At 43.9% G+C, this 26,080-nt stretch overlaps 1 protein-coding gene across 3 annotated transcripts in view; it reads right to left on the minus strand.

The window, feature by feature from the left end:
* The window catches only part of IQSEC2 (IQ motif and Sec7 domain ArfGEF 2), an 84,497-nt gene that overhangs the window by 50,233 nt on the left and 8,184 nt on the right, over positions 1–26,080 (minus strand). For all 3 annotated transcript variants that reach the window (XM_064278319.1, XM_064278314.1, XM_023539349.2), the window contains exon 2: positions 6,331–6,360. In XM_064278319.1, the coding sequence (XP_064134389.1) occupies positions 6,331–6,360 (30 nt within the window). The remainder of the gene's footprint in view (positions 1–6,330; positions 6,361–26,080) is intronic.

Genomic DNA, 26,080 nt, shown 5'->3' on the forward strand with positions numbered 1-26,080 from the left:
CATGCATTTAAAAGGCATTTTGGCATAAAATAAGGGGAACTTTTTAGATAAAATCATGTGTTTTTATGTAAGAACATGGAACTTGAGAGGCATAGTGAGCAAAGGTCTACTTGCAATAGACTAGGAACAAAAAAACTTAATGGATGGGCAACCTTACAACCGTGGACCTCTGCACAGACTACTCCCCCCAGGCTCTGACCTTACTTGTGTACACAAAAATCACGTGCTCACTGTCGAAGGAACACCAAGTATGTTACCTCTCTACCCTTGCCCACTTCTAAGAGAATCTACTCCCACCTACAGCCCTTTGCTGCCCTGTGAATACCAAGCTGGACGCAGGCACTGCAGTCATGTGGGGTAGATCCTGAAGCTGGAAGGACACAGAATTTCTAGGTTGGTGGCATTGTTAGGCCGTGTGAAAGCAGAGGAAGAGAGTTCAGAGAGAGGAGTGAGTAAAAAAGAGACCAGGCAAGCCATGAGAGATGGCAAGAGATGAGACACGGGCCCAGGAAATGCAGAGGGAGTGAGAGAGCGACCCTGCTTCCCGACTTCCTAGTCCCACTTCCAGTTGGCATGAGGCCTGGCCGTACTTCATTTTCTGTTCTTAGATTCTGTGATATGTAGCCTCATAGTAGTTTCTCAGCCCCCTCCCCTTATTCTCAAGTTGGTTTGAGTGGGTTTCTGTTCCTTGCAACAAAATGTACCCAGACTAAAAAAAAAAAGACAAGTGAAAATTGGGAATATAAGCACATGGCTTGCATAAGCAAAAACACACACAGAGCACTTTATGTAGGGAGGGGTGAATGCAATTATACAGCGCTTGTGTTTGTTCACCCTAAACCTCCCTCATTTGCTGATACTTGCTACTACAGACACACGCTACAGCCACACACTCATGTGCACTGGCATCTAGTGACACACAGCAATAAATGCAGCAGCAACCAGATATGCTTATCCAGATCCCCAACATACACGGACACACGCCACATGCAACGCTGCCCTTGCACTTTCACACCACACTGATATGGAGCCTCACTGACATGTACTAACACACATCCACATGTATGAACACAGTGGCACTGTCCATATGGCTCAGGGCAGGAGTTGAGGCTTAACTGGGCTCTGCGCAGCCTCCATCCCCAGCTGCCAAGTGACTCATCTCCAGGGCTGCTAATTTAAGCCAGGACAGAGGGGACAGAGGCAAGGGGAGGGGAAGAGGGAGAAGGCAAGTTTATTTTGGTGCCAACCAGGCACCCAGCCAGCTTAGGGGTCACCCACTTCCTGGGGCTGGGCTAGGTAGGGGCAGGAGATCACAAAGAGGAAGGAGACAAGAGGAACTTCTTACTCTTCTCGAGCTTCTTTGAAAGGTACCTCTTCTGGGAAAATTGCAGCAACTCGCCCTACCTCCCTCCTCTTCTGTCCCACTGTCAGAATCCATGTCTACCTCCTCTAGGACACTTGTCCTTACACTGGCATTCTACCTCGTTATCACACTCCTGTTTGGTCTTGCCAGAGCCAGCTGATCTGTTTCCCACAGGCAGGGACCCCGTTTGCATGCTTCCATCTGCTCCACGGTATCACCCAACATGGGGCCTGGTGCATAGTGAATGCTCCATACATGCTTCTGAAATACAATTGGGTTAAAGCCAGTAGAGTATGTTGATTATCAATCCTATGGTCTGGATTCATATCCTAATTCTACCACAGGACAAATTATTTTAGCTCTCTAAACCTTAGTTTCCTCATCTACAAAATGACAAGAACGATAATGATGACGATGATGAACACCTCCACCTCTGGCCTGGTACAGCAGCAGTTACACAGAGCCAAGTTCCAAACCTGGCTCTACCACATCGTAGCTGGGGGACCTCAGACAAGTCATATAAGCTCTTAGAGGACTATCTCATATGTAAAATGGAGGCTCACAATATGACATGATAGATTTACTGTAAAGATTTGACCTACTATTTGTAAAAAGTCATGTGTAAAGTCCAGCTCTTAGAAGTGGCTCAATAAATTTCAGCAGTGATTGCTAAGGATGGAAGGAGGAGCTCAAACCTTTGGGGCCAGAGAACCATGGGAGGGAGGAAGTAGTCAGGGTGACTAGGGCAGTCAGGGATGGTTTCCTAGAATGGACAGGTCTGGGGTTGGACCTCCCAGAGCCATAGATCATTCAGCAGGCAGTAAGTGACATCCAGGCAAAGGAAATGGTCGGAACAGAGAGCTGGGCAGGGTGGGCAACCAAGCTGAGCTGAACAGGAGATAGCATGGGAGGGAAGAGTGGGATACAACTGGGGAGGTGCTCGGGACTGGTAGTGTCCTGGACATGTGGATGGTGGGGGAAGGCCACAGAAGGTCTGTGAGGTCTCTGTCATCCCAGATTGCCAGGAGGTCAAAACAAGAAACAATCTTAGAGGCTGTCTAATCCAAACTCCTGTTGGACAGATGGGGGCACTGAGGCCCAGAGTGGGAGGCCTCCTCTGGGAACAGAGCCAACAGTGTTTCCTCCTCCCACTTCTCCTCTCTACTGCATTGGCTCCTGTTGCCATGGGGATGTCCCTGGCTCTACGGGTGTCAGCAGCTCCCCCACCCCCTCCCTCCTTCCCTAGCAACAGACCACCTCCTCCCACTCTCATCCTTGCATGCCTAGCAACCCCAGCCTGTTCCCCAGGGCCCCTGAGTTCCAGCCTGACCCTCACTGCAGCCATACCTCTCTAGGCCTCAGTTCCTTCCTCTTCTGGTGGAGGGCTGTATCAGGACCCCCCTGCCCCTCTCTGTTTTCAAGTTCTACACTTCACCACGTTTCCAGCTTGACAATGGGTTGGGTTAGAGGAAGGCAGAGGACACTACAATTTGTTGAGTCACTATTTTATGTTGAGTCTTGCTTTAAGTTCTTTCATCAACCCAGAGAAGTCCGAATTATTGTCCCCATTGTATCAATGAGGAAACTAAGGATTAGAGAAGTTAAGTGACTCGGCAAAGATCACACAACTAGGAAGCAGCCTCTGCAGACAACTACCCTTGTGATCTTGTGCCATGGCCAGCCCCTTTCTGGACCTTGGTTTAAGGCGCCTTTAGGTTTGACAACCTCTCACAGATCTACAGGAAATCCAGACACTTTGCTCTGCCCACAGCCCTCCCCCAACACCAGCTGTTCAGCTCTAATTAGAATCCATACTTCCTCTGGCATCCCATACTTAGAAGCCCTCAGGCCTGGGCCCTGCCATGGGTGGCTTTCAATCTACCTACCTTGCTCACTCCTTGCTGTTCAGTTTCTATAATATCCAAGGCCTAGATCTCCTCCTTGGTGTTTTTTTCTATCCTCTAACATCTCCACCACCACACGCGTATATGTGTGCATGTACACACGTACACACACACACACACACACACACAATGTTTAACAGATGAGGAAACTAGGGCTCCAACGGATGAAGAGATTTGTTCAATGTCACATAATTAGAAAGCAATCTGGCTATAAATGGAGCTCAGATTTGCCTGGATCTTAAGTTTCTGCCCTTTCTATGCCACAGAGCCTCCTCCTCTCTCCTCCAGAGCCTTCCCTGGCTCCCCACTGATGATACATGGTATCTGTGACCTATCCCCAGCTGGTGTTCTGAACTTTAACATTTGCTCTTTTCCTGCCCAGGATCTTCTGTTTTAGCCCAACAGACTGCTCACTGTCCCTAAGCCCACCTCTCACCTTCCTGCACAGGTAGATTCTAACTCCAGGGATGCTCTCCCTATGCAAAGTCAGTTCTCCACAGCCCAGCTCAGACATTGCCTTCTCCAGGAAATCTATCCCTGATCTCTAACCAAAGTGAACTCAAGAACTGACATGTGAGTCTTCAGCATATTTTCAGAGGGCCCCACCCTACCCTGATTCCAAGTTAAAGGATCTTCCCACCATGATTGCCAGGTCTGGCCCCACAACTGCTATGTTTGAAGCCCTTTCCACAGTCCAAGCTTGACCCTTGCTTCCCTGATTGCTGAGTCTTCAAGGCCCCTATAGCCTCCTTGACTATGGGCCTAGGACGTATGCCAGGAAGCACGTCTTAGGTAAAACAAATGCTAGTTTCAGAACCAGACAGCCAAGGGTATGAACTGGAGTGATGCCACCACGGCCCATACCCTCTTCTTTCCTTAGGCAACTTCATTTTCTTCATTTGTATATCAGGGATCCTAATCCATGCTTAATAGGGCTGCTGTGAGTATTCGATAAGAACATATTCAAAGTTCTTAGTATGTGAGGAACAAATGGTAATTGCTATTATTACTAGTATTAGGATGAAGGTGAGGATGATTATTATTACCTGCAAGGCTGTTGAGAGCTCCCGCACTGATGGTGTGGGCAGGGCTCTGGGCTTGGTGCCAGGGAGACCTGGGTTTGAGTCCTGATTCAGCCATGTATTAGTTGCATGGCTGTAGGCAAAACCCTTAACTACCCTGAGCCTCAGTGTCCTCAACTATAAAACTGTGATAAGGCTAGCCCAGGTTCCCCCTACAGTGTCACCAGGTGGATCAAACAAAAGAAAGTCCCTGACAATTTCTGTAAATCGTAAAGACCCAACATGTATCATCACATGACTTATGATTATGATAATTATTAAATACCATGAGCTATAGGTTCCAGGAACTCCCCTGCTGGGAAGAGAACTAGAGACACCTTCAATTTGATTCCTCAACAAGTAGGAAGCATAGCAACGGGGGATACCCGGAGGAGCCATGGGCTCGAAACCAGCCCAAGCTGCCTTTCTCCAAATCCACAGTGGGACAGCAGGATCCATGTCCTTTGCTAGATTAGTGCCTTCCTAAATGCTAGGACAGGCTGTGCCTATGCCATACTCCTGAGCTGCATGCTGGGACAAATGATCCCTCATCATATACTCCTTGACTGGACACTGGAACTGACTGTCTGCCACATTGCCCCTGCCTGAATGCAGTACCTAAGCATACTCCCATCCCATAGTCCTACATTGGTCCTAGGCATTAGTGCATTCATCCCACACCCCTCTGCCTGGGATGCTAGAACAGAATGTGTCTCATCACACACCCCTGTCTGTATGCTGGGATTTACTGCTCCTGTCCCATATCCACTGCCTGGATGATAGGACATGGGCTACTGCATATGGTTGGACAAATTGTGCCCTACACAAGGGTTTGCAGCAAGAAAGCACAAGTGGAGGCCCTCTCCCCAACCTGTGTGATGCTCACCATGCCAGGAACTGTGGTGAAGGGCTGCAGCATACTAGAGGAAAACCAAACCAAACCAAACCCAGTGCTGTCAAGTCGATTCCGACTCATAGCGACCCTATAGGACAGAGTACAACTGCCCCATAGAGTTTCCAAGGAGCGCCTGGTGGATTCGAATTGCCGACCCTTTGGTTAGCAGCCATAGCACTTAACCACTACGCCACCAGGGTTTCCATACTAGAGGAAAGGGGACGTTTTTCCAACTGATCCATTCAGAGAGGTTGCCCTTCAAACAGGTAACTTTTTCTATTCTTCATAAAGGTGCTAGACAAGTTGCAGCCCTGCCTAGGATTGACTGTACCCATCCCATACCCCTAATGCCTAGATCCCTGGATTGCCTTGCCTACCTCATCTCATAGGTCCATCCCATAACCCTCTACACGGATGCTAAGACTGATTGGGCTCTACCCCAAACCTCCCATCATTTCCAGAGAGTCCCGTGCTTGATACTTCTGTCTTCCTGAAGCTTCTGATGGGTTAAGACCCTGCGGAATGCACAAATAGCCCATTTCTACCCTAGTTTTGCTCCTGCCTCCTCAAGTGGCGGATTGATCATACCCTTAAAATTTACTGAAGCTTGTGCAAATTTTTTTTACTTGTTGCCGTAACATATATTTTTAATATCTAGAATGTGTGTTATCAAAAATCCATCCAAATCCACCTACTCAGTACTGGCACAGTTCAGGGTAGAATGTAAACTCTGGACCAGGGAAGCCCAGCATCTACTGTGCCCTTTTCTCCTGGGAGGAATAGGCAGGGAAAGGTCCAGAACTGACCTCTTTAGAGATTGGCTCACATCTGGGCATCTCCCATGAGCCCTTACAGTGTTCAACCAAGCTCCTGAGTCAGAGGGGGTGAGACAGACTGAGGAACAGTCTTCAACCCCTTCCCACTGCTGGCCACATTTTACCCCTGCCCTCCCACTCCACTCAGTGCCCACCCCTGATACCAGTGGGAAGGAGCCCCCTTGAGTTGGTCTCCAGCCTCTGCCCATGAATCCTGAAGTAACAAACCAGAGCCCCCCACCCCAGTCCCTGCCCCATCCCCCAACTACTACTAAAGAAAGGAGGTACTGACCTGACAGTTCTGGAATTCTCACCATCGGACCTGAAAGAGAAACAAAGGGAAAAAAATAATAGCATATCCTCTCTACTATTCTTCTTTCTCTGCCATATGTAAGGGGCTTGGGGCCTAATACACATCATAAAAATGAGGCGAAGGATATTTCATGCAGAGAGAATAGCAAGTACAAAGGCTGTGAGGTGGTAAAGTGCCTAGCCAGTTGTAGGAACAGGGAGGGGTCAGTACGGCTGGGGTGGAGTAAGCCAGGGGAAGAGTGGTCAGCGGTGAGGTCAAAGAGACACAAGGCACCAACTGTGTGGAGCCTAGTGAGTCACAGTGAGGAGTGTGGCTTTACTCTGAGTGTCCTGCAGCTGTGGGCAGTGGGAAAGCCTGAGCTTTAAACACAGAGAGACCTAGGTTCAGATATTGGCTCTATCACTTACCAGCCTTGTGACCCAAGCAAGTCACTTCATTTCCAAGCCTCACTCTCCCCGTTTGTAACATCAGGCCAATCCTCACAGGGCTGTTGGGATGATTAAGCCCTTTGGAACCCAGTAGACAAATACCAGGTATTATTAACAACATAGAAGAGGCTTTTCAATTGCTTAGTCCAACCTGCTTATTTTCCAGATGAAGAGAATGAAGCTGAGAGAGGGTAAATGAGTCAGCTGCTGGGCTCCTTTCTACTACATTGGTCTGCCTTCCTCATTGTGAGGCCCCCTCAGAGGCAAGGAAAGGCCAAGAGAAGAGAATGGAGTCGGGGACAGCTTTGAGGGAATGAGTGAAGTACGAGCCACACCCCTCCAGCTAATCCTCCCCAAGAAGAAGAGTGAGTGAGTGAGTGAGTGAGTGAGTGAGTGAGTGAGTGAGTGAGTGTGAAGCAATCTTATTCCTCCTTGGTCTTCCTTTTCCAATTTATTTACCCCCATCTCTCCCCCCTCTCCCAAGCTGCACTGAAGAGGAGACAGATATGAGCACATCACAGGCCCTGACCTCAGATGAAAGAATCAAGATGTGACCTTAGTGAGGGGAGCAATCCATCTATGCTGAGTGTGAAGTGAGAGGACACACAGGGAATGGAGGTGGACCTCAGAAGAGAGTATTTGTTGAAAGAGTGAATGGAGACATCAGCCAGTGAAGTGGGGCAGGGGAGCATCAGATTGTTGGGGCTCAGTCAGAGGGTAAGTACAGCAGTTACAGTTCTACAACTTAGTAACCATATAATCAAGCCTCAAGTTTTTTTCACTGGTAAAATGGCATAGGGTGGGGAGAGGGCAAGAATTCCTGTGGCTGTGAGACTTGGCCCAGCACAATGTCTAACACATAGGACATGTTCAGTCAATGACAGTTGTACTGACCCTTAGCCTTCTCATCCTCTTAAAGGAACAGAGGGCTAGGGCCACAGAACACCTTATCACATTTATTAAAACTTTCCACCTCACTCGGCAGGAGCAAGATTGCTTCTGAGGCCTGGCCCAATAACTTTCAGGTACCAGGTCTAAGGGGCCTATCTTCAGTGAGTCCCCTAATTGCCTACAGAATTGAGGCCAAGCCCCTCAGCTCTCTCCCTAACACTAACCCTCTGCCCTAGGCAGGCTGGTCTCTTCACCACCCTACTCCATCACACACCCCAGCACACATTTATTCAGTCTGACCCAGGAATATAACCCTTCAAGGAGCTCACAGACTGGCCACCTGCCCCAATCTACTTTGAGTATAAGCAACATATATAATCATCACCATCATCATCGTGAACAATCATTGAGCACCTACTGTTTTTCAGGCATAGTGTTAGGCTTTCTCCATACATTATCTCCTTTGATCCTACAAAGTGAGCATTATTCATACAATTTTAAGATGATGAAATTGAGACTCAGATGGGTTCAAATGACTTTTCTAAGGTCACACAAGTTGGAGAGATTGACTGAACCCCAAAACTTGTGCTCTTACCATCACTCTCCACTGTACCAGTAGCTCATACACACTGTTAAGGTGAGTTCCCTTATCCTCATTCCCCAATATCAGGCCAGAGGTGTACTAACAGATCCTTCCTCTCCACTTCTCTTTATTCTAAGACGGACCAGACCTCCCTTTATCAATCCATGTCAGTAGAGATCGATTTCTCCTGCCACTTCTCATAGACTTGTCTTAATGAAAGGTGACTTAGGACCCAAGGATTCTCTAAAGGCTTGGATATACCAAATATCCTCAGTAGTGATGTTCTATAAACATTAACTTATTGAAATTCTGTAAGTATATACTTATCAGTTGCCATTGAGTTGATTCCGACTCCTGGAGATCCCATGTTTGTCAGAGTAGAAGTGTGCTCCATAGGGTTTTCAGTGGCTGATTTTTTGGCAGGAGATCATCAGGCCTTTCTCCTGTGGCAACTCTGGGTGGATTCAAACCACCAACCTTTTAGTTAGTAGCTGAGTACTTAAACATTTGTGTCACCCAGGGACTCCTCTATTAAGTATACTGACCATGTTTTCTTTTTAAATTTTATCGTGGTAAAATATACATAACATTTGCCATCTTAACCATTTTTAAGTGTACAGTTCAGTGACATTAATTACATTTACCATGTTGTGCAACTATCACCATTATCTATTTCCAAAAGGTTTTAATTACCCCAAAGAGAAACTCAGTACCCTGAAGCAATAAGTTCCCATACCCTACGACCATATTTTCTGAACCAAAAACTTGGGCATGTAGTCTTACTGGAGATGTTGGCATTGCTGCTTCCAGGTACAAGAGGCAATCTGGCAGGTGGGAGAATAAATGGCAGAATATTGAAAGTTCCTGAAATGTTTGGGGACTTTTGGGACAACAAGGCAAAATGGTTGAAAAGAATGTAGGCCCTCGAGTTGCCATGTTGAGGTTTCTGCCCTCACTTGCTGACTGGATTCTCTGCCTCTGGTTTTTATCTTCCAAGCCATCTGCAAACAGTGATTGGGTAAACAACAAGATGCCTCCTCCCAAGAACCTGGAATTAGATAAGCAAGGTTTTCCTCCGAGAGCTAAACTAATAAACAAACAAAATGCATCAGAAACAAGATAGGCACAGTCACCTGAAAGAGACAGACTGGTCCTACAACCAAGATTTGATTAACGTGCCTTAAAAAAATCACAACATGATTGATGTAACTGGTCTTACTGAATTGTACCACGTGAAAAATGTTGAAATGGCAAATGTTGTGTTATCTATATTTTCACATCAATATAAACAAAAAAGATGGAGTCCCTGGGTGGTACAAATGTTTAAGCACTACTAACTGAAAGGTTGGTGGTTGAAATCCATTGAGAGGTGCCTTGGAAGAAAGGCCTGAGGATCACTTCCAAAAGGTCATGGTCATTGAAAACTCTATGGAGCACAGCTCTATTCTGAAACACATGGAGTTGACATGAGTCGAAATCAACTCAATGGCAACTGGTAATGTCCTAGTACCCAACACAAGGAGATGACCAAATGAAGCCGAGTTTTAAAAAAGAAGACTTAAAGGGCAACTGTCAACAGGGCTCCTTCCAGAAGTATACTGAAGAAAAAGAGGTGGGTGCCTTGGCCCGGGGATCATGCAGGTCTCTTCAAAAGCTGAGAACCAGGCCCTGGGGTAGCCATACACCTTCTCTCTCTAACACCTTACCCTTTGTCTTACTGCATGTTTCTTCTCACACTTGCTGCTAAAGAAACATTTCTAAAGCAAAGATCAGTTGATATGGTTCTCTTGCTTCAAACACTCAGTAATTCCCCACTGACCTTAGGACCAAACCCAAGCGCTCTAAAGCTCTTCATAGCCTCAGCCTGTCCCTCCTTAGCATATTTGATATTTGCTCTCTTGAACCCCCCCACACTTATTTTAGAAATTATTTTTAATTTTAGTAATACATGAACATGGCTTAGAAAGTCAAATTGTAAAAGGATTATAAAAATAGTCTCTGAGTTTACTTTCATATTTCTAAATAAGATGCTTGTATTGTTGATCCATTTTTGAAATTTTCTTGGCATTCTTTTTAAATTTTATTTATTTTTTACCAAAGTAATACATGTATACAGATTTCAAGGTAAATAGTACTACAAAGATTACAACAAAAAATGCAAATCCCCTGCTCTACCCCTCCTTACCCTCAATTCCCACTCTTAGAAGTAAACCATTTTCAACTCTTTTAATTGATTTTTCAGGTATTTGCCTTCTCATTTCTAAAGAATACATACATAATGCTATTTCTTGATTTATTTATTTTTAGTTTTATATACTATGTACTGAATTCCTACACACATTACCAGGCCCCATTCTCATACAGTTGCACGCATACACTTCTCCTCTCATTCTACAATATAGCTACATTTCAAAGTTCTGGGTAAATCAGCATTGTTGTTGTTAGTTGCTGTCGAGTCAACTCCAACTTATGGCAACCCTATGTATGCAGGGTAGAACTTCTCCATAGGGTTTTCAAGACCTGTCTTCCAAGGCTCCTCTGGGTGGGTTCAAATCAACAACCTTTCGGCTCATAGTTGAGTGCTTAACCATTTGAGCCACCCAGGGACTCCATATTAGTGATTTACATTATTATGACTAGATAGATAGATTAGATGGTAGATAGGTAGATAGATTAGATAGACAGATAGATAGATGATAGAAAGGTAGGTAGGTAGGCAGGTAGACAGGCAGATAGATTGACAGATAGACAGATAGCTTCTGTCGAGTCAACTCCAACTCATGACGACCTTGTGTACAACAGAATGAAATGTTGCCCAGTTCTATGTCACCCTCACGATCATTGGCATGATCGAGTCCATCATTATACCCTCACCCTTAATTGATAATCCAGACTTTTAGGCTGGAAATTATTTTCCCTCAGAATTTTGAGAACCCTGCTCCCTTGTTCCCTAGCTTCCAGTGCGGGTGTCTAGAAGTTCAATGTCATTCTTTTTCTTGATCTTTTGTATATGAAATGTTTTTTTTTTTTTTCCTCTGGAAGCTTTTAGGGTCTTCTCAAAAGGTCAGCAGTTTGAATCATCCAGCTGCTCCTTGGAAACTCTATGGGGCAGTTCTACTCTGTCCTATAGGGTTGCTATGAGTCAGAATTGACTCGATGGCAACAAGTTTTTTACCCCGGCATTCTGAAAATTCACAGTAGCATACCTTGGTGTGGGTCTTTTTATCATTTACTGTGCTGGGTACTCAGTGGGATCTTTCATTCCTTCAGTTTTGGGAAATGTTTTTGTATTATGTCTTCGATAATTTCCTTTCTGCTGTTTCCTCCATTCTGTATTTCTGAAACTGCTATTGTTGGATTTGGGAGTTCCTCAATTGATCCTCCGATTTCCTCATCTTTTCTGTTGTCCATCTCTTTGTCTTATTATTCTGCTTCCTCGCCTTTTATTTTTTTAAATAATTTACTTTTTCTTGTCATTGTTGAGAATATACACAGCAGAATTCAACAATTTCTACACGTACAATTCAGTGACACTGATTACGTTCTTCAAGTTGTGCAACCATTTTCACCCACATTTTCTGAGTTGTTCCTCTCCCATTAACATAGACTCACTGCCCCCTAAAGTTCCTATCTAATCCTTTGAGTTGTTATTGTCAGTTTGATCCCTTATAAATAGTTCTTAAAAGAGTACAATGCTCAAGGCAGACATTCGTTACTAGTTAAGCTAAACTATTGTTTGGTTTAAAGAAAACTTCAGGGGATATTTTTGGTTTAAGGTTTAAAGATTATCTCAGCGCAATTGTCTCAGGGGTTTATCCAGCCTCCATGGCTTCAGAAAATCTGGATTCCATGAGAATTTGAAATTCTGTTCTGCATTTTCTCCCTTTTAATTGAGATTCTTCTATAGAATCTTTGATCAAAACGTTCAGTAATAATTGCTGGGCACCATCCATTTCTTCTCGTCTCAGAAAATATGGTCGTAGGGTATGGGAACTTATTGCTTAAGGGTACTGAGTTTCTGTTTGGGGTAATTAAAACCTTTTGGAAATAGATAATGGTGATAGTTGCACAACATGGTAAATGTAATTAATGGCAAAGGAGACAGTTGTTCATGGAGGCAATTAGCCACACATTCCAGTTCTTTTCTTTTTAAATTTTATTGTGCTTTAGGTGAAAGTTTACAGTACAAATTAGTTTCTCATTCAAAAATTTATACATTGTTTTGTGACATTGGTTACAATCCCTGCAATATGTCAGCATTCTCTTCCTTTCCACCCCAGGTACCCCATGTCCATTTGTCCAGTTTTTCTATCCCTTCCTGCCTTCTTGTCACACATCTCATTGCTTCCTCCTACTCCTGACTCTCCTTCCTCTGTTGCTCCAGGAGACTAGATACCAACAGTTATACCTCGGATGGCTGCTTGAAAGCTTTTAAGACCCCCAGGCACTACGCAATGAACTAGGACATACAACAGAAGCACTAAACACAATATTAGGCCAAATAACTCAGATGTCCCATGAAACCATGACCCTATCTGCTTCCTCATCTTTAATCTTCTAATCCTTCTACTAAAATTTTTATTTTGGCTCTCACCATTTTTCATTTTGCAGGTTTCTTCTTCTCCCTTCATTACCTCTGTTCATTTTTTATGGTTTTTTGTGGGGGGGGGATCAGTCTTTAAGATCGATGGCCTTCCTCAAATAGTCTTGGACTATCTGATGATATCCAGCTACCTGGGTTTGGGTTTTTTTTTAAGTCAATTTTATTGGGGGTATACTCACTACCCAAACCAAACCCACTGCCGTCGAGTCAATTCCGACTCATAGCGACCCTGTAGGACAGAGTAGAATGGCCCCATAGAGTTTCCAAGAAGCGCCTGATGGATTTGAACTGCCAACCTCTTGGTTAGCAGCTGTAGCACTTAACCACTACACCACCAAGGTTTCCTTATTGAGGTATAGTTTACATAAAATAAAATATACTGATCTTAAGGGTCCTCAGCTAGTGATCCTTGTGATTCATTTCCATGACACTAAAAAGCTGATTGGAAGCTCCGTGTATAGATGGAGCTTGCCAGGTGGTGGGCTTCACTATACAGTTACTGGGCTGATAGCCTCTTTTGTTAGAAAACTCCCAAATGTCATCTTTTGGAGGCCGTTTTTCTGGGGTCATTCAGTTCTCCAAAGAAGAATCCTTTGATCTCTTGTGTGTTCCTGACTGTGGTGTGGAAGTGGAATAGTGGGAAGAGGCTGGGGTCTGACTGTTTTAGGATGCAGATTCCTTTGATTGCTGCCCTGTTTTACCCTATCCTCCACTGTGCTTGGTGTCCCCAAGCCCAGAGCCTCTTAGCTTCAATTTCTCCAAAGAATCAACTTCCATCTGCAAGGATGGGGTTGATGGGGAGGGGGGCGGTGGTCTCTGGCTGGACAGGGTTGGGGAGGGGCCAAGAGGGTCTGTTAACAGACTTTCAACATTTTCCTATTTTCAGTTCCATACCTCCCCCTGCCTTCTGCAGTCCACGATGCTTCTGAATCCTGAGTATTTCTGGGGTTCTCTGAGTAGAATAGTTTACTTCTGGTCAGCATCCCAGACCTTATGGGTTCCTACCTTTTTTATTCCTTTACTCTTATTTTAGTGGGATTTTGGGAAGCAGCAGAGATAAACAGGTTTATTCAACTCATTGTATTTAACAGGAAGTTCCCCTTCTTATTCCAGCCAACTCCTATTCATCCTCCATGACTGTCATGGATTGAATTGTGTCCCCCCAAAATATGTGTCAACTTGGTTAGGCCATGATTCCCAGTATTATGTGGTTGTCCACCATTTTGTGATCTGATGTGATTATCCCATGTGTTGTAAATCCTAACCTCTATGATGTTAATGGAGTCCTGGTGGTGCAGTGCTTAAGTGCTACAGCTGCTAACCAAAAGGCCGGCAGTTCAAATCCACCAGCCACTCCTTGGAAACCCTATGGGGCAGTTCTACTCTGTCCTGTAGGGTCACTGTGAGTCAGAATTGACTCTACGGCAACAGGTTTGGTTTTATTTTTTTTTCACACGATGTTAATGAGGCAGGACTAGAGGCAGTTAAAGAGGCAAGAATCAATCTACAGGATTAGTTTGTATCCTGAGTCAATCTCTTCTGAGATATAAAAGAGAGAATCAAGCAGAGAGGAGAAGGACCTCCTACCGCCAAGAAAGAAGAGTCAGGAGCAGAGCATGTCCATTGGACCCAGGGTCCCTGTGCTGAGAAACTTTCAGACCCAGGGAAAGATTGATGACAAGGACCTTCCCCCAGAGCTGACAGAGAGAAAAAGCCTTCCCCGGGAGCTGGCTCCCTGAATTTGGACTTCTAGCCTCCTAGACTGAGTGAATAAATTTCTGTTAAAGCCACCCACTTGTACTTCTGTTATAGTAGCACTAGATAACTAAGACAACGACTCATTTAGGCATCACTTCCTCTAGGAAGCTTATCTTAATATCCATAAGCTGGATTAGGAGTTCCTCTTCTGTTCTCCCACAGTATCATTTTCTTGCCTCCAACACAGCACTGATCGAATGTACTGAAATTGTCCATTTCCATGCCTGACTCACCCAGCAGACTGGGAGCTGATGGAGGTCTGGGGCTGTGTCTTATTCACAGAGAGAACTGTACCTCCAGTTCTCAGAGTCTGGTCCACAGAGGCACAGAGCAAATATTTGATGATGGAATGAATGGGTAAATGAAAAACTATAAGGATGGCTCAGACCCAGCCAGGGGGACTATCTAGAAAGCGAAATAAGATAAGTAAAATTGTTCCCAGGTACAGCCAGATTAAATTCCCTAAGAGTTCTACATGCAAGGATGCCCATCACAGCATGATTGGTTGTTATTGTTAGGTGCGATTGAGTCAGTTCCAACTTAAAGCAACCCTATGTACAACAGAACGAAACACTGCCCAGTCCTGCGCCATCCTCACAATCGTTGCTTTGTTTGAGCCCATTGTTGCAACCAATGTGTCAACTCATGCCATCGAGGGTCCTCCTCTGTTTTGCTGATCCTCTACCTTACCAAGCATGACGTCCTTTTCCAGGGATTGATCCCTCTTGATAACACATCTAAAGTACGTAAGACAAAATCTCGCCATCTTCGCTTCCAAGGAGCATCCTGGCTGTACTTCTTCCAAGACAGACTTGTTTGTTCTTTTGGCAGTCCATGGTACAGTCAATATTCTTTACCAACATCATAATTCAAAGGCATCAATTCTTCTTCAGTCTCCCTTATTCATTGTATAGCTTTCCCATGCATATGAGGCAACTGAAAATACCATGGCTTGAGTCAGGCACACCTTAGCTCTCAAACTGACATCTTTGCTTTTCAACACCTTAAAGAGGTCTTTTGCAGCAAATTTGCCCAATGCAACGCATCAATTGATTTCTTGATTGCTGCTCCCATGGGTGTTGATTGTGGATCCAAGTAAAATGAAATCCTTGGCAACTTCAATCTTTTCTCCATTTATCATGATGTTGCTTATTGGTCCAGTTGTGAGGATTTTTGTTTTCTTTATGTTGAGTTGTAATCCATACTGAAGGCTGTAGTCTTTAATCTTCATCTGTAAGTTCTTCAAGTTCTCTTCACTTTCAGCAAGAAAGGTCGTGTCATCTGCATATCACAGATTGTTAATGAGTCTTCCGCCAATCCTGATGCCATGTTCTTCTTCATATGGTCTAGTTTCTCGGATTATTTGCTTAGCATACAGACTGAATAATGTGGTGAAAGGATACAATCCTGATGCACACGTTTCCTGACTTTAAATCCTGTTCTGTTTGAACGGCTGTCTCTTGGTCTATGTACAGGTTCCACATGTGCACAACTAAGTGTTCTGGAATTCCTATTCTTTGCAATGTTGTCCATAATTGGTTACGATCTATACAGTCGAATGCCTTTGCATAGTCAATAAATCACAGGTAGACATCTTTCTGGTATTCTGTGCTTTCAGCCAAGATCCATCTGACATCAGCGATGATATCCCTCATTTCACATCCTCTTCTGAATCTGGCTTGAATTTCTCACAGTTCCCTGTCAGTGTATTGCTGCAACCATTTTTGAATTATATTCAGCAAAATTTTACTTGTGTTTGATATTAATACTATTGCTCAATAATTTACACATTCTGTTGGATCACCTTTCTTCGGAATGGACATAAATATGATTTAAACCAGTGAAAAAATGGATCCATGTTCTATGTCCTACATCCAGAGAACTGTTAAGTACATTATGGTATGTCAGCTGCCACTAAAAATGATGGTTATAATAATATGTAATAACATGGGAGAAATGCTCAAATGAAAAAAGCAATAAAAAAGTATACGTGCAGTATCATTTCAACTTTCCAGAAAAAAAAAATACAGAGAATAAAGGAAATACACCAAAATGTTCACAGTGGCTGCCTTTGTGTGTTGAAATTATAGGTAATGTTTTTTCCCCTCTACTTTTCCAAGTTTCCTAAATTTCCTAAGGGAAGAATGCATTAAACGTATAATTTTAATAAGTTACTAAGAAATCGAAGATAAATATCCTGAGAATGCTATGAACAAAATATTGTTATGGGGGACCTAAGAAGGTATGTGCACATCCAGAAGGGTTTGTTGGGAAGACCCCATTCTTCATGGGCCAGAGACCAGGCCCATAGAACACCACCACCACCACCACCACCCTCTCCTCACTGCAAAGCAGGACCTAGTTCAGGAAGTCAAAGGAGCAGGATCTTGGAGCCCAGCCTATTACAAATTGCAACACCATAGGATGTACTAGGAAACTGCAGCCCTTATGCCAGATCTCACAATTTAGAGGCCTCCCCCAATGAGGCAAAGAAACTGTGGGGCAAGGGTCTATGCCCATCAAGATCTTTGGCCCTATCCTTTCTAAACTGTACTATAGATACCCAGGACCACAGAACTCCCTACCCAAATTTCTCAAGCTTACTTTCAGAAATTGTGTGGCTATTATCCAGGTTCATCTGCTAGGCCCAAGGAGTAGCCAAGGGAGAATGAGACAAACAAGGCTTTGACATGTGGACTGGGTGTCCATACACATCTCAAGGCTCCATATAAGCCATGGGTAGGAAGAGAAGGGAGGAGGACCAAGGGCTCCAACTTGTACCTCGCCTGGGCCCTGTAAATGTAGAGGCAGGCAAGAGGCCTCAGAGTTTGTAGAAGGGCCTTTAGTGTTAAACAGACTTGGGTTCAAATCCACTTATTTGCTATGCAACCTTGGATGAGTCAATTCTCTCTGAACCTCAATTTCCCCAACGATAAAATACGTATAATAATACCAACTTCAGAGAATTCTTGTGAGGCTTGCTGGGAGGTGGAATGGCACAGCTATTATGAGCACAGGCTCTGGTGTCAGACAGCCTGGGTTTGAATCCCAGCTTTGCCTCTCTTAACTATGTGATTTACATCTCTAAATCTCAGTTTCCTTACCAACATAATGGAGATAATAATATCACTGACCTAATAAGGTTGTAGAAACCCTGGTGGCATAGTGGTTAAGTGTTACGGCTGTTAGCCAAAAGGTAAGCAGTTGCAATCCACCAGGTGCTCCTTGGAAACTCTTGGGCAGTTCTACCCTGTCCTGTAGGGTTGCTGTGAGTCAGAATCAACTGGATGGCAACGGGTTTGGTGTTTTGGTTTTGGAATAAGGTTGTAGGAGCCCTGGTGGTGCAGTAGTTAAGAGCTTGGCTGCCAACCAAAAGGTTGGCAGTTCAAATCCATCAGCTAGCTGCTTCTTGGAAACGCTACAGGGCAGTTCTACTCTGTTCTATAAGGTCACTAGGAGTCAGAATCGACTCAATGGCAACAGGTTTGGTTTGGTTTTTGGAACAAGGTTGTGAGAGTTGTGGTTATAAAGAATATGTGATGCCATGGTAAAATACTTAAATGAAATGTGCAAATATTAACTATAGTTGAGTTAATCGAGCCTTCTGCACTTCCCATTCTCCTGCCCAGCTTCTTCTCTATAGTACTTACCACTATTTGACATATTATGTATTTTCTTGTTTATTTCTTTTCTGTTTCTCCCACCTACCCCCACCCCAATATACACATCAGAATGACAGCTCCACTAGGGCAGATGTTTTATCGGTTTGTTCACTGCTTCCAAGTGCCTGGAATAGTGCCAAGTTCACTCTGACTCACGGCAACCCCATGTGTGTCAGAGTAGACCTGTGCTCCATAGGTTTTTCAATGGCTAATTTTTTTGAAAGTAGATTGCCAGACCTTTCTTCTGAGGCACTTCTGGGTAAACTTGAACCTCTAACCTTTCAGTTAGCAACCAAATGTGTTAACCATTTGTACCACCCAGAGACTCCTCCCTGCCATGTAGAAAAGGGTAAAAAGGCATTCGTGGTCAAAAGAACAACCAGGATAAAGGCACAGAGCATAATCAAAATTGCTGCCGTCGAGTTGATTTGGAGTAGAACTGCCCCACAGGGTTTCCAAAGAGTGGCTGGTGGATTCAAACTGCTGACCTTTTGGTTAGCAGCCAAACGCTTAATCACTGTGTCAACAGGGCCCATGGAGGCATAAAGAAGTTTAAAATGCTTAAGGAACTCTAAATAGTTAGCACAACTTGAGTGCATGGTAGGGAAGGGGACAGAGTGGCTAGAACGGTAAATGGGAGCCACAGTTTTGCCCAAAGGAGTATGCAAGAGCTTTCCTAGGACACAGGTGGCGCAAATACCTACTTGTGACAGCCAGGAAGTGGAGAAGCACTAGGGGAGAGGTAAAGATGCCTCCCAAGTTCAAGTGCCACCAAAATCATGACAATGTGAAAGGTGAAAATAAAAGCCTTTTGAAAGGTAATTCAGGTAAAGAGGAAGACTCCCTTCTAAGGGGCCCATCTGAGCCAAGAGTGACAAAAAGAGGCAGGTATACAAATCGGATGAATGAGGTAATGGTGACATGCAAGAAAACTTATAAAGGTTATTAAAAGAGAAGCATGACTAGATAAAACACAGGGCAAATCAGAAAGCTTGCTGGATAATATAACCACTTGCAGTAATGGATCCAGACAACGTTGAAGGTGATAACATGGTGGGGATGCAAAATGAAGGCCATGGTAGCTCTGGTTGCTAGTTATTCTTATGCTCATCATTATTCTTCCTATAGTCCTTGTTTACCACAAGTCACTGAACAAGTTCTGGGATGAATAAGTTCAATGATGATGATGATAAGGACTGCTGTATACTTTAAATATTTTTCTAAAACTTTTAAAATTTCTTCTTCGGGAAATAAAGAGGTATCACTTCACATTTTTATTTTAAAGAGAAGAGAGTCATGGACTACAACAAAGAGAGCCTTGAACATCATGCAGAAGAGTGTGAACTTCATCCTGTAATTCCTGGGGAGCCGCTGCGGGGCTTAACCCAAGGAATGGTGAGGTCAAAGGCTGCCTCCTATAGAAAGTTTTCCCTGACCTCGTGTTCCTTTCAATCACTAAAGCGAGCTTTATTTGGTCTTTAGCATATTCTGCTTTATAATAATACAAATCATAATAAAGTTACTACTCATTAAGCAATCTACAGTCCAGGCCTGTGCCATTTTCATAATATCTGTGTAAGGTAGTTATTCTTCTCATTGTATAGATGATAAACCTGAGGCTCAGAGAAGCAATGTGATTTGCTCAGAGTCACACAGCTAATAAGTTGTGGAACCAAGATTCAAACCTGAGTTTGTCTGACTCCAAATCCAATGCTTTTAGCTGCTACAGCAGCTGTTTCCTTTTGCCATACTACAGAGCTAAGAGGTGCTTCTTCTTCCATGCCAGCCTGTGAGCTTGGCCTCTCTCCCTCCTGTCTCTTCTATTGCCTCCATACAGTACAGCCCCATGCCACCAGCGTTCAGGAAACGGCTCGAGAATAGACAAGCACTCAAGGATAGAAAGTGGAGCACCAAAAAGGGAAGGAGGGGTTAGACACAGGTATTGCAGCCCAGATCAGCTCAGCACTATGAACAAGAAAACAAAAAAGAGAGAGAGAAAAAAGAAAAAATGGAACTCGCTCTCTAGCCCTCCCTTCTTTCCTCCCTCTCTGGAGGAAGGGGGATGGAGGTTCAGCCAGGATGGGAAAGAGTAGGCGGTAGGGGGAGCAGCTAGAGCTGCCTGCTGTTGCAGAAACCTCAGCTCGGCCTTAAAGCCCCCTCCTGTGTGCTTGGGGCCCATCTCTGGCCCACCTGCTTCCCCTGCCTAAGCAAAGAAGGCTGGGCTGCCTTCCATGCACCCACCTAATCCTGCCAAAGCCATCTCACAGCAGGCCAAGACCCTTTCAGGTCACAGAGAGGACAGCCAGAGAGGTGGAGGGGCTTGCCCAGAGTTCCTGAGGGAGGCGGTATCAGGGCTGGGGTCAGAACCCAGGTCTCCAGTTCCTCCACTGAGGGCTGTCTTGACTGCATGGTCTACATGGCAGAGGCTGAGGAAAATGGCATTCCAAAGGCCATTACAGGAATGCTCCTGATGGGCTGGAGCCAGAGGCAACACATGCCAAAATGAGGTCATCCAGAGTTGAGTATTTGGGGGTTATGGATAGTTTTCTTTTTCAGTCTGGGTAGAAAAAGCAAAACAACCATTTTTAAAAGTAGCTTTTTTTAGCCTTAGTTTGCGCCTCAGTAACACAAATGCTTACCTTCCCTCTCTCCCAGGACCCCACCAAAAGAAAAGTGAAGGGATAAAATAAGGCATGAACTCATAACAGCGAAGAAGACAGGAGAGAGTAATATCAGTGGGTGAGAGATTTCAACAAATTTCTGGAAGCAAAAACCACACAGAAGAATGTTCACAGTTGAAGGAGCACCAAGGACACCACTCAGGGGGTTGTGCCTGAGGAGGGGGCCAGTCGAGCCAGCAGAGCCCCAGAAAGACTCCAGACTTGGAGACAGTAGGTACAAGGGACTGTAGGAGTGTGAAGGGGGCTGAAAACAGGGGGAGAAATTATAGCCAAGTATATGAAATCCTCCCCTGCCCCTGCCAACTACCAGGCCCCAAACACAGGCTGCCAGGTGTTCATCCCTAGGCAAAATATCAGAGGGCTCCTCACTAGAGGAATTAAACTATCTGGGATGAATTAGGACACCCAGTGGCATGTTGTTGCCCCCAAACTAAAGTGCTTTTCATTCTGGCATTTGGGGGGGCACCCATTGTAACAACCAGCTCCCTGCTGGGTCATCAAAAATAAGACATTTCAGTCAGACTTTCTATTAACTCCTTCAAAAACTAGAAAATATGAGAGAAGAAAAAGCAGCCTAGAGGATGAATCCAGGAAGTTCAACACCCAACTAACAGACATTCCAGAAAAAGAAAACAGAAAAATGAAGGAGAAGAAATTATCAAAGAAGTCATGTAAAAAGGTACATAACCCTTCAAATCGAAAGGGTTCACTGAGTACCAGATAGAGTGAATGAAAAAAGGACCTCGAGCTGAGTGTCAGTTACACAGGTGTGTTCAGTTTGTAAAAACTGATCAAGCTATTCATTTATGATATGAGCACTTTTCCGTGTTCATGTTACATTTCAGTATGAAGTTAAAAAAAAAAACTTCCTCCTCTAAAAATCTCCAAGTAAAATGATGTCCCCAGAAGATGTTCCTTGATTATCCCACGGTTGCAAGGAACCCCACACAACAGTCAGTCAATCAATAAGACAAAAAGAAAGTCCCTGTCCAAATATGAAGCAAAGTAAAAAGGTGTCATGATTTTGAGCAATTGGTGGATCACAAAAGGAAAATCCATTTGACCGTGATGCTAGGAACATTCTCCTAGAAGTACAGAGGTTTTTGACATTGGAAATGTGGGAAATGAGTACAATTATAGTACACTATTTGCATTTTTTTTTTATTTGGCCCAGCAGCGAGTAATATCAACATAGTCATAACAACATAAATGCAGTGTACTGGTGTTCAACTTTTATAATCAATCTCTGTAGATAAAGTACTGAAAACTTAATCACTGTTACAGAACAGAATGCAAATGCAAATAACCTTGCTGAATGCAAAAGTACAGAAGACAGAAACTGGGAGGTGGAAGAGGAGAGGAGGGAAAGGATAGGGCACTGATAACTATGTCTAACAGTGAGTCATCAAGAGATACTGTGGAAAATTGATGGAATAAGAAATGAAGTTTAAAATATTATTTAATTAAGTTACAAAGGTAACTTAATTAAATAGAGGGACCAAAATAGTAATGTAACTATCAAAATTGGGGGGGGGGCTAGAGAAAGAGGCAGGAGCTACTGTAAATAAGCAAAGTTCTCACTTATTATAGTAGGGAAAAGTCATTAAGTAATGTTTAAAGTTGATAAATAAATAAATAACCATTGAAGCATGTTATTTAGAGATATGATATTACCACTAGAAAAACTAACATGGTAAAAATGGTTGCCCCTGTAAGCTGGAAAGTGGTGGGGTGGGGTGACAGGTGCTTTATTTTATTGTGATAAAATATATATAATAAAACTTACCATTTTAACAATTTTTCAGTGTAGAATTAAGTGATATTAATTACATTCATCATGTTGTACTACCAGCACCATTATCCATTTCCAAAAGTTTTCCATTACCTCAAGCAGAAACTCAGCACCCTTTCAGGAGTAACTCCCAGGCAGCTGTTTTTTGCTATATAAACCCTTGTATACTATTTGCCTTATCAAAATTATGTATATATATTGCTTTGATTTCATTTTTAAATACAAGTCCCTCCTCTTTCTTTAGACCTCAGTCTCCTGCCTTGTACATACAAAATGGGGAGGCTGATGATTCTAGATGATGTGAGGTTCTGTTCTCCAATCTATATTTCTTTCCAGAGCAGGAACAAGAGAGGGGAGTGAAGGACTAACTCCCTCCCAACTAACCCCTTGACTCCTCATAGTACCATAGCCACCCATCCAGATACCTTTTCAGCTGCCCCAGTCTGCACCACCCTCTGGTCCTCTTCTAACCCCACCATCTCCAGTCCAGCCTCTCCAGCCTTCCATTCATTCAACAACTATTTACACCCATTAGTTATTTATATCTGCAAGAGTCCACAAAGGATTTGAGGTGGCTTACTCCAAGAGCACAGACAAGGAAAGAATAAAAACTGAACTCAAAAACAAGAACTAAGAAAAAGCAGACAACAAAGATGCCAGAGTTGTACTTCAAATCAGCCAGTGGCTGAGGCAAAGAGAAAGATACAATGAGTCGTGACAGCCTCATATTACAAAAAGGAAATACTCGACTTTTCAGGGGAAGCAAATCTTTGCCTGGCACTGAATTCTACAAGTCATTTTCCATGGAAGATTTCATGAAGGAGAAGGAAATGACCATTTTTTTGACTGCCTACAAGTATCAGGGAGTGCCATTCATATTGTTGGTGTTAGATGCTGTCAAGTCGGTTCTGACTCACAGTGACCCTGCGTACAACAGAACGAAACGCTGCCCAGTCCTGCACCATTCACACAATCATTGCTGTTTGAGCCCATTGTTGCAGCCACTGCGTCAATTCATCTTGTTGAGGGGCTTCCTCTTTTTCGCTGACCCTTTACCAAGCGTGATGTCCTTCTCCAGGGACTGGTCCCTCCTAATAACATGTCCAAAGTATGTGAGACAAAGTCCCGTCATCCTCGCTTCTAGGGAGCATTCTGGATGTACTTCTTCCAAGATAGATTTGTTCAATCTTTTGGCAGTGAAAGGTATATTCAGTATTATTCTCCAACATCATATTTCAAATGCATCAATTCTTCTTCGGTTTTCCTTACTCATTGTGCAGCTTTCACATGCATATGAGGTAACTGAAAATACTATGGCTTGGGTCAGGTGCACCTTAGTCTTCAAGGTGCTTTTTACTTTACTTTTTAACACTTTTAAAGAGGTAAAAAAAAATTTTTTTTTTTTGCAGCAGATTTGTCCAATGCAATACATTGTGTGATTTCTTGACGGCTGTTGCCATGGGCCATTCAAATAATCTTGGTTAATCCTGAGAGATGGGCATCCCATTTTGCAGATGAGGAAACTAAAGTTCAGAAAAGGTAAGATAATCTAGCTGAGGTCATCCAATGGGTTAGGGAAGAGCATAGATTCAAACTCAGGTCTGCCTTCTCCAAAGCTCATTCTTTTTGTAACATACCATGAGGACTCACAACAAGTACACCTTGCAGGAGATACCCTCTCCAAGGCAATGGGGACACTGTGATGACAGACACAGACCTGCCCTCTTCCATGAAAATAGAAAAGGGGGATGACAGGCCTGGCTGCCAGACCAGGAACTGCTTCTGATTTACCGTGGTCACATTAAGTAAGGACCTCTAAGGCAGAAAACAGCAGAAAGAAGGCTGGGCCAGGGTGGAGAAAGAAACCTGGGTTCGTTTCCCAGCTATGAATCCAGAGCCTCCCCATTTTTAGATTTTATTTCAGAGGGGCTGAAACAAAGCAGAAGGACTGTCGGCGTTGAAGCAAGAGACCCTTAGGAGATGCCTCCTCCTCAATGCTTTCTCCCCAACATGTTACCCAGCTTCCTTGAACTCCGGTTTTCTCATCTCTAGGACACAAAGATAATTATCCCTGTAACCCTCACAGGATCTCAAGGCATAAAATCACACATTTAAGTAAAGATGCTTTGAACACTGGTATTAATATAATATTAGAATGACTCTGCTAATCAGAGCTCTTCTGCTCCTATGTTGAGTGGCCTCATGTAAGTCTTTTCTCTCATGGGCCTCAGTCTTCTCATAAGTAAAATGAAAAGCTTGAGCTGGATGACTTTAAGGGTCCCTCCAGCTCAAAGCTCCTTGGCTTTTATGATATGACTATTAAAATTCTGTGGGTCATGCATGGTTGCTCCTCCCCTGAGCTCCCATAGGAGGCTGTGCTCCCTTTTATCACAGCACTTGCCAATGGGTTATAATTTTCTTTCTCCTCCAAAAGATTGTCTCTGCTCCCACTGCCTAAGATCAAGCCTCATCATCTCTCATCTAGACTGTGGCTCCAGCCTCCTTACTGGGTACTCCCCAATCTGTCTTCCAAACTGTCCTCTAAAGAGATCTCTTTAAAACATGGCTTATAACACATCATCCCATACCTACAATGCACACCTCTACCCCTAGCTAAAACCCTGTGCTGACTCCCAATTTCCAACAATATAAAGGCTAAGCTCCTTATCCTGCTATTTAAATACCCTCGTGATCTGGGCCAGCCAACTCTTCAGATTTCTCTCTGGACCCTCCCTGCCTCTCGGTTTGTGCTTTAGTTTGTGTTGAACTGACAAAAGTGCTCCTTCCCTCACATACCTACCGGTGCCATGCCTCTGTACATCTGTTCATGCTGTCCTCTCTGTCTTAACCTCCTTTTTTTCCCCAAATTCTTACCAACCCTCATGCCCTCCTTCATCACCTAGCTAACTCCTACTCATCGTCCAAGCCCCATCTCCTCCAGGAACCCTTCCCCAACAGTCTGGGTAGATGTCCCTCCTTTGGGCATCCACAGACTCTGCATTGTAATCACCTGTTTCCATGGCCATCTTCTCCATCCAACTATAGGTGCCCTGAAGCCAGGAACTACAAAATATTAGTCACTGACTTCCCTGCGTGCTATAGCATTAGGCACACAATATTTGCTGGACTGACCTCTCTCTCATAAATCTGGTGAGCTCCCACATGGCCTCTCCCTCCTTCCCTTCCATAGCACAGAGCTTTGCAAAGTTATTATTAATAATAATAATAATGCCTATTGCTGACTAAATACACACTGGGTACTAAGCACTTCATATAAAAAAAATTCTCACAACAATCACAATGAGTTATTTATAAACTGGCTAGCATATCA

Source organism: Loxodonta africana, chromosome X, assembly GCF_030014295.1.
Source record: "Loxodonta africana isolate mLoxAfr1 chromosome X, mLoxAfr1.hap2, whole genome shotgun sequence".
Lineage (NCBI taxonomy): Eukaryota > Metazoa > Chordata > Mammalia > Proboscidea > Elephantidae > Loxodonta > Loxodonta africana.